Source organism: Sinocyclocheilus anshuiensis, unplaced genomic scaffold (genome assembly GCF_001515605.1).
Source record: "Sinocyclocheilus anshuiensis isolate Anshui unplaced genomic scaffold, SAMN03320099.WGS_v1.1 scaffold767, whole genome shotgun sequence".
NCBI lineage: Eukaryota > Metazoa > Chordata > Actinopteri > Cypriniformes > Cyprinidae > Sinocyclocheilus > Sinocyclocheilus anshuiensis.
In genome coordinates, this window is record NW_015551124.1 from 255992 (window position 1) to 268805 (window position 12814).

At 37.3% G+C, this 12814-nt stretch overlaps 1 protein-coding gene across 1 annotated transcript; it reads left to right on the forward strand.

Moving 5' to 3' along the window:
* The first annotated feature begins 830 nt into the window (after window positions 1–830).
* On the forward strand, window positions 831–10512 carry LOC107663125 (stonustoxin subunit alpha-like). The gene is made up of 5 exons (XM_016453285.1): window positions 831–848; window positions 1328–1431; window positions 3899–5620; window positions 9986–10080; window positions 10192–10512. Exons 2-5 carry the CDS (start codon window positions 1341–1343, stop codon window positions 10510–10512), a joined length of 2229 nt encoding a protein of 742 aa, XP_016308771.1. The 5' UTR covers window positions 831–848; window positions 1328–1340.
* Window positions 10513–12814: the final 2302 nt, after the last annotated feature.

Here is a 12814-nt window from a genome sequence, read left to right on the forward strand (position 1 = left end):
TTAAAAAATCACTCAGAAGTTCAACTTATTGCATTTAATATAACTTTAAATTGTGATACATTTGAAATTAATTGCAAATACAATGTACTTAAGCTGCGAAAACATTACATTTAATTTACACTTAAGTGTGTTCTTATAAGTATATTATTTCCGCAATAAGTACACTTTATAAAAGTATACTTAAGTGCACTTCTTTTTCACAAAGGGTGATTTGCATCATTCACTGCATTTATTTCAAGTTATTTGTGTGTTATCCGTGCATGGGTGGTGCATGCTGATAAGACTGCGGGTTATGGTCCAATAACTCTTGCTTCTTTCTCTCCCCACAGGCTTAGTGAACCTGTATTTTAGAGGGGAGATTTTTTATTTTATTTTAATATCTTAGCTTTCAAAAATAGAAATTTACGATTTTGGAATGAACAACATTTTTACTTTGATCCAATTTATTATTGATGGACGCTTTATTAATCAACAATATTTGGAATTGAAGAACACATCTCTGTTCCTTTTGTTATTGGCTGTTGAACTTGTGTTGCTGTAAATTTTCCGTAGTTGTGAGTCAAGTGTGACTTTAGAATACACCTTGGTTACACTTAGACTAACAATGGGTTCGTAAATGAGTAGCCTATCCTACACAGATTGATTAACAGCTAGTTAGAGATTAATCTCTGTATTTTAATTTGGTTGGCAGAGGAAAAGAAGATAAGAATGATCAATAAAATATTTCTGGTAAATTCTGTAGAATGTTTTCAGTTAAACATTTCCTAAATAATGGGAATATATATCTCACTAAAGAAACCCAGTGGGCATCAGAAGGCTTACACACCGAGGGCACACAGAAACTACAGGTGAGCAAATACTTTATGAACATGTAAATAGTCACCAAAAGATTATGAACTACTTAGACCTTAACAACAATATTGCAGTGCAGATTCAAAAATCATTATAAGAAACAAAATATCTTCAGACAAATCAAATGCAAATACAAAGGGAGAGAATTTAGAATTTTAAATAGATTCATTTTTAAAAAAGAGAGCGAGAGAAATATTACAGGATTCACTGAAGAAAAGATTTACTTCTTTTAGTACCTATTGGATTTTTTAAAAACCACTGAAGCAGATCATATTTTAAAGGGATTTTAAATAATCGTGAGAAGTAATAAAATGGTATCTTAAAAAAAATGCATGAAAGTAAATAAATAAAAGTTCAGCATTTTACATGTACTGTGCCTGCTAACCTGTTACTTATATTTCAATTTAAAAACTCCCCTTAGGAATTTCAGAATAATAAAGTTGACAATTAATTTTTTTCCCCGTTTCTTTATTAGATTTATTAAAACAATGGAATCAAAGGCATTTGAAGTCGCAGCCCTAGGAAGACCTCTGTTTCCCGGTATGCTGTATGACTGCCGCACGGATTCCTTCATACCAGGTGCTGTTTTCCTTTATTTTTAATGGTTTTTATTTATTTTCACCCAACTGCTAATTTACAGTACTTCAGTGAAACGATTATAGGTAGATGATGATGGAGCAATAGCCTTGTGGGCTGTGCTCACACATATAGTGCAACTGTGCCTCCTGCAACCTGAATTCAAGTCTTGGCTCAAGGTCCTTTGCCAATCCTGTTCCCCTCTCTCTCTGCCCTGCTGTTTCCTTTCTCACCTATACTGTCCTGTCTAATAAAGGCCGAAAACATAACCTAAATATAGTGTGCAAAATATGTGGCCAATATATTGTTTACTATATAATTTTTCATTATTATTGTGATCTCAAGCACAGAGTATCAAGTGCCATTGTTTTGAGGCTTGTTTTAATTGTGATCATCTGTAATGATACGCTGTTTTAAATGTTCTGTTTATGTGGTATCAATTAATTAGTGAAAACACATGGGTGCATTGTGCATAGATCTTTAAATAGTCCTCAAAAAGTGACATGAGAGGTTAACTAGGCTAACAACACTGACTATATGTCGTGTCTTATCTTCAAGTAATCCTTACAGCTATGACATGTTAACTTAGCTAAAACATGTTGAACCACTGATTTTGAACAAACACTGAACAAACAAATACTTGTTATAGCTAACATGATTTTTATATTAATTAAAACCTTTCTGATGATATGACAATTCAGGCATACCCAAACTCTGATGTTTTTACCTGTTCCTATTTAGGGGTCCATCTGGTAACATTTTAGACTACTGTTCCATCATTAATGAATAACTACACAGAAACAATTGAGTAACACTATATTAACATTCTAGCAACTAAGCTACTATTAGGAAACATTTATTAAAGAATTAGAAAGTAATAGCACTAAATGAGGTAGTTACCTAGATAATCAGTAACTACTTTTTTTCCATACTTCCTGGAGGACAACTAAGAACTACCATATACTGGCTCATATTTCATGTGAACAACACATGAGTAATCCTAAAGTGAAGGTCATGGTAACCCAATAATATTGACTCAAGTAAGTCAGAAGGAATTACTAATTATTTAGAACATCAAACTGGGCTTATTTCCATGTTTGGTATAAATAACATAGGGTGGTAATAGACAAGAAACGCACAGTTTTATATGATCCTGCAGCTTACTATCCATCTAAAATTAACTGTACTGTAAGCTACACTAAAGTACTACTTACATGTTCCAGTGATTTTAAATAGGACAATAAATATAACCACATTTAAAGTCCATGTAAAGCAATAATAAATATGTTCTGAGCTTGTCACACCACGGAAAAATGTGTTATTAACCACCCAGCCAAATTCGAATGATAAAAAAAAAACAAGTAAATAAAATAAGGTATCAAAATCTTGATAAATGAAGCCGTATTCTCTGCTCTTAAATGCTGGGTGCGTGTTCGCTGTCTACACTGAAACCATGCCCACTCGCAGGAAAGCTGCTGTCTTGCTTAAATGTGACCCTGGACCACAAAACCAGTCATAAGGGTCAATTTTTCGAAATTGAGATTTATACATCACCTGAAAGCTGAATAAATAAGCTTTTCATTGATGTATGGTTTCTTAGGACAATATTTGACTGAGATACAGCTATTTGAAAATCTGGAATCTGAGGGTGCAAAAAAATCAGAATACTGAGAAAATCGCCTTTAAAGTTGTCCAAATTAAGTTCTTAGCAATGCATATTACTAATCAAAAATTAAGTTTTGATAAATCTACAGTAGGAAATGTACAAAATATCTTCATGGAACATGATCTTTACTTAATATCCTAATGATTTTTGGCATAAAAGAAAAATCGATAATTTTGACCCGTACAATGTATTTTTGGCTATTGCTACAAATATACCCCAGCGACTTAAGACTGGTTTTGTGCTCCAGGGTCACAAATGTCAAATAACGCTACAACCTGAATGGATGCTCCCTCTAGCAGCTTCATTTAAAAAAGGAGACCAAGCTGTTTTGGAAATTATCGCAACCAGGTAATATGCATTTACATGACAAAGGCAAAGCTAGTTAGAAGACTGTAAGCTGTAGTAACTAATGGTAATGACAGCAACTCGTGATTAAGCAGGCGAACCACTGATGCTAATGCGCTCTAGTTATAGGTTTACTTTGATGTCCTACAACGATCTGTCTGTGCAGCGTTGCTTCAAGTTGAACACACCTCTAATAGTGTTAGGTCTTTGTAACGTTTCATCAATACATTTGGAACATTTATAATGTCTCTGATGTTGTGACAGTTTTTACTGTGATGGGACCCATTATCATGATCTCACCTTGGGCCCCACAAACACACAGGCCAGCCCTGTCCTTAACACAACTGTTAAATCTGTGCCTTATTATTAAAAGTGCCTTATAGATATAAGAGCTGCACATTTACTTCAACAGTACATTATTTTTGTACACAACTGGTAAAGTAACACTTCTCATTTCAGGTGTTACTTTGTGGGATAAGAAATCATTGAGTGAAGATTTAGACAGTCATCCTCAGCTCCTGACAGATTTGAAGTTCAGTAGTTCTGACTCGCTCTCTAGTAAGTCCAGTCTCCTGGACGTAAGTGCTTCCCTGAAGGCCAGCTTCCTGGGGGGGCTGGTGGAGGTAGGAGGATCTGCCAAATACCTGTGTGACACCAAATCTTCAAACCAACAGTCCCGAGTTACTATGTATTATAGTGAAACCTCCAGATTCGACCAGCTCACTATGACCCAGCTGGGCAAGATCACCTACCCTCAGGTGTTTGACCAGAAAACGGCAACTCATGTGGTCACGGCTGTTCTGTATGGAGCTCAGGCCTTCATGGTGTTTGATCAGATGTCTTCAAAAGATGAAAAAAAGCAGGAGATCGAGGGAAGACTGCATGTCATGGTCCGGAAGCTTCCTGGATTTTCTATTGAGGGAGAAGGATCAGTAAATATGACAGAAGATGAAAAGAAAATCGCTGAGAATATCACCTGCATATTTCATGGTGACTTCCATCTTGAGCAGAACCCTACCACATACACGGAAGCCTTGAATTTGTACAAGCGGCTCCCAACTGTGCTGAAGGAGAATCCACAGAATGCAGTTCCATTAAAAGTCTGGCTATATCCTCTTCATTTATTGGACATAAAAGCTGCTAAGTTGGAGAGAGAAATCAGCACAAATCTGGTTTCCAACACTGAAGATATAATGGAGGAGCTGGGAGAGGTACAGAGGACATGCAACGACCTGTCCAGAATAACAATGGTAAATGCTTTTAGTGACCTTGAAGACAGGCTGCACTCATTTCAGGACTCATTTAGTATCTACAAGACAGTGCTCCAGAAAGCATTGGCCAGAGTCTTGCCTGCTATTCGAGGAGGAGGGGAGGAGCAGCAGTCACTGGAAGACATCCTGAAGATCCACTACAGCTCCCCTTTTAATGCTGACAAACTTAACCAGTGGTTACATGATGCAAAATCTGAACTTCACCTCTTGAATTCTCAGACCAAGACACTGGAGCAGATCAGAATTGAAGATTCAGATGGTTTGAACACCATCCTCCTTGATCCTGATATTGATGCTGTGGTGTGCTTGACCTTCACATCTCTGAAGTATGAAGACCCATATCTTTCAACCCTGAAAGAGTTCCTGACATCTGACATGTTTAAAGAGCTAGATGGAAACAAAATGCTCTTTGTGGCATCTGGCAGAAAATGGTTCAATACTCCTGACGTCATAAAAAAGATGAGAGAGAACTTATCTCGCTTCAGAGGTTTTTCAGAGGCCAATAAAGATGAAAAGAGAATCAACTTCATTATTTCTGCTGTCTCTGATCCCTCAAATCCAGGCTCCTCTATCTATTTGTATGAAAACGCAAATCTAACAGATGCACAGTTTGAGCCTGTGTCCAAACCATCCCCACCGATAGTAAAGAATGTCCTGGACCAAACCGTGTCCCTCAAACTGCAAAAGTCTCCAAGTGGAGTAACAGTGCAGTACAGAGTAGAGTACAAGGAGCTAAAAGCAGATTCTGGAGCTGAGGAGGGGAAAGAGTGGCTTGTCATAAACACAGATCATGACGACTTTATTCTGACTGAATTGGAATCTGGAAAGCAGTACATGATCCGCTACAGAATAGTGGGTAAAGTGGGAGTGAGTGAAGCCAGTGATACTGTCAGCACCATACCGTCTTCAGGTAAGTGTCATCTGCACATTTTCATGTAAAACCTAACTTTCATAAAAACTGTATTTTATAACAGGAGTGACTCTCAAACTGTCCCATTCACACAGCGGCTTATATACAGTATTCCAGCTGCTACTATACGAATGAATACAGGGAGTGGAGTTTTATGATAAAAAAATATTAAACAACTTACAGTAATATCCAGGAATGCAAACTGCTCACCTTTGGCAAATTTCACTGATTTGAATAATAATAATAATAACAATAACAAAAATAATACTAATAATGCATTTTATATATCATGCGCTTTTCTTAAACCCAAAGCGCTACAACAACAAGCATAAATGGTTTACAACAATGACCAACTCAAAAAAGAAACAAATTAAAACATACTCAATTACAATAAGCAGCTTTAAAAAAATCTCTAATTCCTGCTGGTAGGAATTAGAGATTTGAGGGGAAGTCGTGGCCTAATGGTCAGAGAGTCGGACTCATAACCCAAAGGTTGTGGGTTCGAGTCTCGTACTGGCAGGGATTGTAGGTGGGGGGAGTGAATGTACAGTGCTCTCTCCCACCTTCAATACCACGACTGAGGTGCCCTTGAGCAAGGCACCGAACCCCCAACTGCTCCCTGGGTGCCGCAGCATAAAATGGCTGCCCACTGCTCCGGGTGTGTGTTCACGGTGTGTGTGTTCACTGCTGTGTGTGTGCACTTTGGATGGGTAAATGCAGAGCACTAATTCCGAGTATGGGTCACCATACTTGGCCACATGTCACGTCACTTTCACTAGGGCATTCCATAATCGTGGAGCTGAGACAGAAAAAGTTCTATGACCCATAGAGTTTAATTTATATGCAGGCTGCTGATGGATACATAACCCAGCAGAGTGCAAAGGGCGAGCTGGAGTATAAGAGGCAACTAAACTGGATAAATAAGCAGGGGCAGTCCTGTGAATAGCTTTATATGTTAAAATCTGAATTTTAAAATCAGTACGTGCCTGGATAAGAAACCAATGCAAGTTACAAAGTACCAGAGAAATATATTGATGAGCAGTTGTATACATTAGTACCCGGGCATCTGAATTCTGAATATATTGTAATTTCTTAATAGACTTATCAGGGAGACCAACGTAAAGTGCATTACAGTAATCAAGCCTCAATGTAATAAAGGCATGAATAAGCCTTTCTGCATCAGGATAGATAGAGAAGGATGTAGTCTGGCAATATTTCTTGCAGTTTTTGAGACCATTTTAATATAGGCATCGAACATTAGTTGAGGATCAAAAATAATGCCAAGATTGCATACTTGGGTGGACGAGGTAGTAAAGTCACAATCAGTAATCAAATTAGAACTTTATGTAAAGACGCTGGCATACCGACACATAAAAGTTCTGTTTTTGACTCATTGAGCTTAAGAAAATGATTGTGCATCCAGGCTTTTCTCTCACCCAAGCAAGCAGTAAGCACTGTAACTGCAAGATTAGGATTAGGGTGTGTGCTGAGATAGATCGGAGTATCATCAGCTTAACAATGAAACCCTAACTCAAACTTACGAATGATCTGACCCAAAGGCGATATATAAATGCTACACAAGATAGGCCCAAGCACAGACCCCTACAGGGCAGCCTGCTGAACTAATATTGGTTCAGATTGACATTTCCTCAGCCAATCAAATTAAAAAGGGATTTGAAAGATAAGATTTAAACCATTTAAATGCAGTACTAGAGATGCCTAACCATGTATGCAATCCTTTAAGAAGGACAGCATGAGATACAGTGTCAAAAGCAGCAGTAATGTCTAACAGGAGTAGAATACTACAGGCCCCCATGCCAGCAGAGATGAGAAGGTCATTTGTAACCTGGTCTAGAGCAGTCTCATTGCTATGACCTGATCTGAATCCAGATTGAAATGGTTAAGATATTGTTTATAGACAGGTATTGCTGTAATTGGCCAGCAACAACTCGTTCAAGAACCTTATTCAGAAATGGTAGATGGGCAATAGGCCTGACATTAGAACCAGTCTTTTTAGGAACTGGTGTAATGGCAGCTAACTTAAAGGCTGAAGGAACCTTTCAAGTAGATAGAGAGTTATTAACGATTGCAGTAATGGAAGGGCACAAGAATGTTACACACTGTTTCAAAACCTCAGTGGGCATGAGATCAAGAGAGCATGCAGATGAATTCATAGAGGTGACCAATTTCAAAATATCATCTGTACTAACAGTAGCAAAATTTGAAAAATTACATGATAAATGTGTAGGATGGAACTCATTAGTCAGCAATGAAGAACCAGCAAGCATGGAATTATAGATATCTTGAACTTTCTCTGTAAAATAATTATGAAATTTGTTACACATCTCAACAGAGGGTCAAATGTTTTGATTATGAGGCTTCGAAAACATAATTGTTTTAAACAACTTTCTTGGATTATCAACACCTTCATTAATCATATGTGAGTAGTATGCCTCTCTGGTAGACTTAAGGGCAAGATGATACTTCCAACTGCTGCTCATCGAACATCAATTTATGGACAGTAAGACAAGATTTGGCCAGAATAGCATTTACATTATTCATCACATAATTCCTCATGTAAATCCTAACTGCGAATGTAACAAACAAAAACAAAGAAACATTAATGTTGCCTGAATTTATGTATAGTTCAGCGTTAGTGATATTGAACTGTCCCTCTATGGAAAAGAGCTGTGTAAAAATTCTATTTTACAAAAAAGTTCTATTGGCCATGTACACCAGGAAAGACAAGACAAATTAACTCAAAGAAATATGCCAGTTTGCTTGTTCAAATAGCATTATATGTTTTTATATTATATTTTTATATTATAACTTCCATGCTCAGCTATTTATAGAGTCATATTCCTCTTATTTGAGGTTGTGGGTGATTATTCTGAACACATCCCGTACACATTTTAATGTTCCTCTGGAAAATTTTTATTTTTTTTAATGAGATGATTGACAATCCTGGCTCAGGATCGAGAAAGGTCCCTGAGCCAGGACTCAAAACTCAGGTTTGCCCCAAAACCCAACCGCACATCTCAAAGAACTATCACCTTCAACAAGATATTACAAGAACAGGCCAACATAAATGCCCTTTTTCAAGAGAGAGTGAGACCGAGCAGATCTATACAGGTGGAGCTGGGGAAGGTGGTGGGTTTCAGAGGAACTCTGAAAGAACGCTGCAAATGCTCAAGTGAATGCTAACCAGCCATTTAAATGTAAAGTAGCCAGCTTATTGGCTGTGTATGCAACATGAGCCAATCAGCTTGCATGTCTACAGTTCTGTGACGTTGGTTAATGGTCACATGACATAGAGGTAGACATAAAATATTTCATCTTTTTTAGTAAGTGTGTTATTTTGATTGTTATTTTAAAATTATTTACATTTTGACATTTTTATTATTTAATAAATTATTAGATTTATATTAAAATCACAAACCCCCTGCAGTTCCTTTACAAACCCCATTTTTTTAAATGTATTTATTTATTTACAGATTCTTACAATCCATTATTCTGCATACATTTCTTCACCTCTTCCAACACATACAGATTGTCATTAACAAATCTTTCTGGCTTTGACTGTCTTTTGTGCTAATTTTTATGGGGGAATAAACACACTCGCCTTAAGAAATCATTCCTACAATTTCCTAAGGCTAAGGAAGGCCTCACATTTTCCAGCTTCCAGAAATATTACTGGGCCTGCAGCATTAATAGACTTCTATTTCGGAACAGGGATAGCTACTCCGAACAACTGTCCACCATTGGTGCATATGGAAACTTTGTTGAAAAATTAATCTGTATTCTATTGTTTGTTCTCAACGTATCCAAAACGAACACCTATTGTAAATCTGTTCAGCAAGCTGCAAAAAATAAAAAAATGTTAAAAAATAATTTTAAGTCATAAAGTGAGCAGGACATATTAATATTTCATGTATGGCCTTGGCAGGCATGTATTATGATGCTAAGTTGGGCAGAGTCCAGAGTCCTCCCCAGCTCTACAGCGCCCCACAATTTTCCATTGTAAATCAGTGAAAAATGGAACTGCAGCATGCTCTAATTTAGAAACATTAGAGGCGATATAAGGCTGCCCCGCTTATTCTCATGTTACCTTGCATAAATCTCACTCCAGACCAAGACGATATCAATCAGATTCAGCTATGTATATTAGTCTGCATCAGGTCTGTAACGGCTCTGTTCAAACAGTTGTGAGTCAGTTCAGTTATTGAATTACATTGTCACTCCTATTATTAAGAGAACTGTGTGTGAATTTTTTCTATATTTACAACTCTATAACTGGACTGACTGCCATATTCTGCTGCTGTGTGAATGTAGCAAATTTTTTTTGTATCCTAATTCCTTTCTCAGCACAAGATGTGATTGTGGGTGGGAAAGGAGGTGATGAATTCTCCTTTAAGTCCTTTTCCAGCAGCATTTGGAAGATCAGCATTACTTTCAGCAAGGTGTGTAACGATTGTTTTCATTCTATTTTATATTCTTTGATTCATACTATTTGATTCACAGTGTTTTCATTTAGTTACTTGATTCACAGGAAACACATTTGTGCTTTTTAGATGACACTGAACACAATCCAGGTGATTTTCAACACTGGCCACATGGTGAAAGTTGGTAATTCAGCAGGATCAAAAGAACAAACATTTCAACTTGACGAAAACGAGAAAATTGTCGCTGCAACATTGTGGCCAAATTATTGTCTTAACAGATGTGGGGGTTTGGAATTTGTGATTGCCAAAAACGGTAGTGAAAGAATGTTATCTGTTAAGTGTGATGCACTGGGTGAGCCTGTGAGAGTTCATGTGAAGTCTGGAAAGTGTTATGGCATTAAGGGGAGAAGCGGAGATGAAATTGATGCTCTGGGTTTCTATTTCATTTAGTCTCCAGCTTTACACATCTGTTGCTGACAGTATCCAAATATATGAACATCAAAAAAGCTAACTATATATATCAGATTTTAAGTAAATGTGAATGATCAGATTTTAATCAGTAGTATTTTGATATTGTCAATCAGACAGTACATTTTTTTTTGTAGTTAAATGGAACCATAAAAAACAAATACATTAAAAGTTAATAGTATCAGATCTATTAGTCAGTCAATAAATAGTGATTGTATTTGAGGATATTCTGGGAGAACAATGTATTGCATCTCATTCTGTCATTTTTAAGATTATTGTGTATTTCATTCTTTTACTTTAGTTGTAAGTTGTTGCTCACAAATGTTCTTTTTAATGTTCACAGTACCAAATTATATAACATTGTACATCATTGTGTGTCCAGGACAAAAGCCAAAGAAAATTGAAGTAGAAAGAGAAACTTCACCATGGGCATATAAAAATAATGTAACCACACACATGGGTATAATAAAATTATGCGTGGAAAATAAACTATTGGCAGTCTTAATGAGTTTGATTCATACATTGAAGCCTGATTTTCACAGACAAATTTTATTTTATTTATTTTAAGATAAGCCAGGATTAGGCCATACCCAGTCAACACGTGAGATCATGCGATGATCACAGTGACATCACACGATCCTCATACTGTGATCCTCACGGTGTGAGTAATAGCAATTAGGACATTTAAGTAGCTTTTAAAAACGTGCCTTAGGTAAAAACACTACTTCTTGAAGCAAAACAATGGCACTGACATATTTTAAGATCAGCCAGTGCCGGTTTCTTTCAGTTAAAACAGCCCAGACATGCATTTTAGTCTGGGACTAGGCTTAAGCCTTATCTGTGAAACCAGTGGCCTGTAGCACAAAGCCGGTTTCAGTTTTTACACAGATAAGTTCACATTTAGTTTGAGCAAACTGTGAGTTTTCGGGCTCAAGATGGGTTGGTTTTGGGGCAGTCGTGGCCTAATGGATAGAGAATTGGACTTGTAACCTGAGTTGTAACTCGGGTTCGAGTCTCAGGTCCAGCAGGGATTGTAGGTGGGGGAGTGAATGTACAGCACTCTCTCCCACCCTCAATACCATGACTGAGGTGAGACCCTTGAGCAAGGCACCGAACCCCCAACTGCTCCCCGGGCGCCACAGCAATATGGCTGCCCACTGCTCCGGGTGTGTGTTCACAGTGTGTGTGTGTGTTCACTGTTGTGTGTGTGCACTTGGATGGGTTAAATGCAGAGCACAAATTCCGAGTATGGGTCACCATACTTGGCCACACGTCACTTCACTTCACTTTTGAGTGGGTTTCGTCACCATGGTAATTTATGCTGCACCAGAGATTGCTTTGGCTGCACAGCCACCCTGCTCCGGAGCATATTTTATTCTGGGTTAGAGATCACAAACCCAAACTGGACCAGTCAGCTGTGAGCAAAGTGACATATATCTGATGCAATGAAGCCACTTCCCCGTATCTCTAGCTCCAAATTAAAGCAGTTCGAATTTTAGAGACAAAATTGCCAGACTTTTGCAGCTACTTATTTATTATATTTATATTATATTAATTATAATTGTTTATAATTAGGCTATATGAAGTGGCAATTCATTTTAAGCTTTGCATTTAAATTAAATTAAATATAGATACATATAGATAAGCTTTAATATATCCAACTTTTAAAATGTCTAAACTTATGTTTTCCTTTTGAGCTCTGTGTAAAACTATATAATTAAAAAAGTTGATTCCTTTGCATAGTCATATTTTTTTTCTCGCTGCCTTTTTAAACTTTTGCTGCAGCAGAAGTGTTTATTCCTGCCTTGTAAAGGCATTTACATTTATTTTTAATAACGACATCTCGTGTCCAGGAACGCAGTGGAATATTCTGGTCTACTTTCTCAGGTTTAGCTTCAGTATATTGCATAAATACAAAAAAAGACTTTTAGGCCATATGCCTAACAATAAATATTTAATAACGTGTGTCCACCAAAGCGTTTTTAGCCAGCTGAAAAAATGTCAGGCGCTCTTCTTAAAACGACCAGCTGGTGGCGCTTGAGAATGCTTTGGTGGCACAGCGTTTTTCCAGCTGTAGATTTGGTTGCTATGATGTGGAATATTCACGGCAGTAACGTATTACTAGTATCTCATTTTGATTAATATTACTGAATATAAAAATGCAGTAACCAGCAATATTAACTTGTTGTTCAGTTGTTGTACAAGTAGGATGATTGGTTGGTGTAGTATTTGTCCCGCCCCTCCTCCATTGATTGGACGGCTGGGTAAAAAGTGACAGTGACAA

What these genes read in the sequence shown, in the direction of transcription:
- LOC107663125 (XM_016453285.1), top strand. Translation starts at nt 1,341, where the DNA reads ATGGAATCAAAGGCATTTGAAGTCGCAGCCCTAGGAAGACCTCTGTTT. An exon ending in CACGGATTCCTTCATACCAG is followed by an intron (nt 1,432 to 3,898) that starts GTGCTGTTTTCC and finishes TTCTCATTTCAG; the next exon opens with GTGTTACTTTGTGGGATAAG. An exon ending in CAGCACCATACCGTCTTCAG is followed by an intron (nt 5,621 to 9,985) that starts GTAAGTGTCATC and finishes TTCCTTTCTCAG; the next exon opens with CACAAGATGTGATTGTGGGT.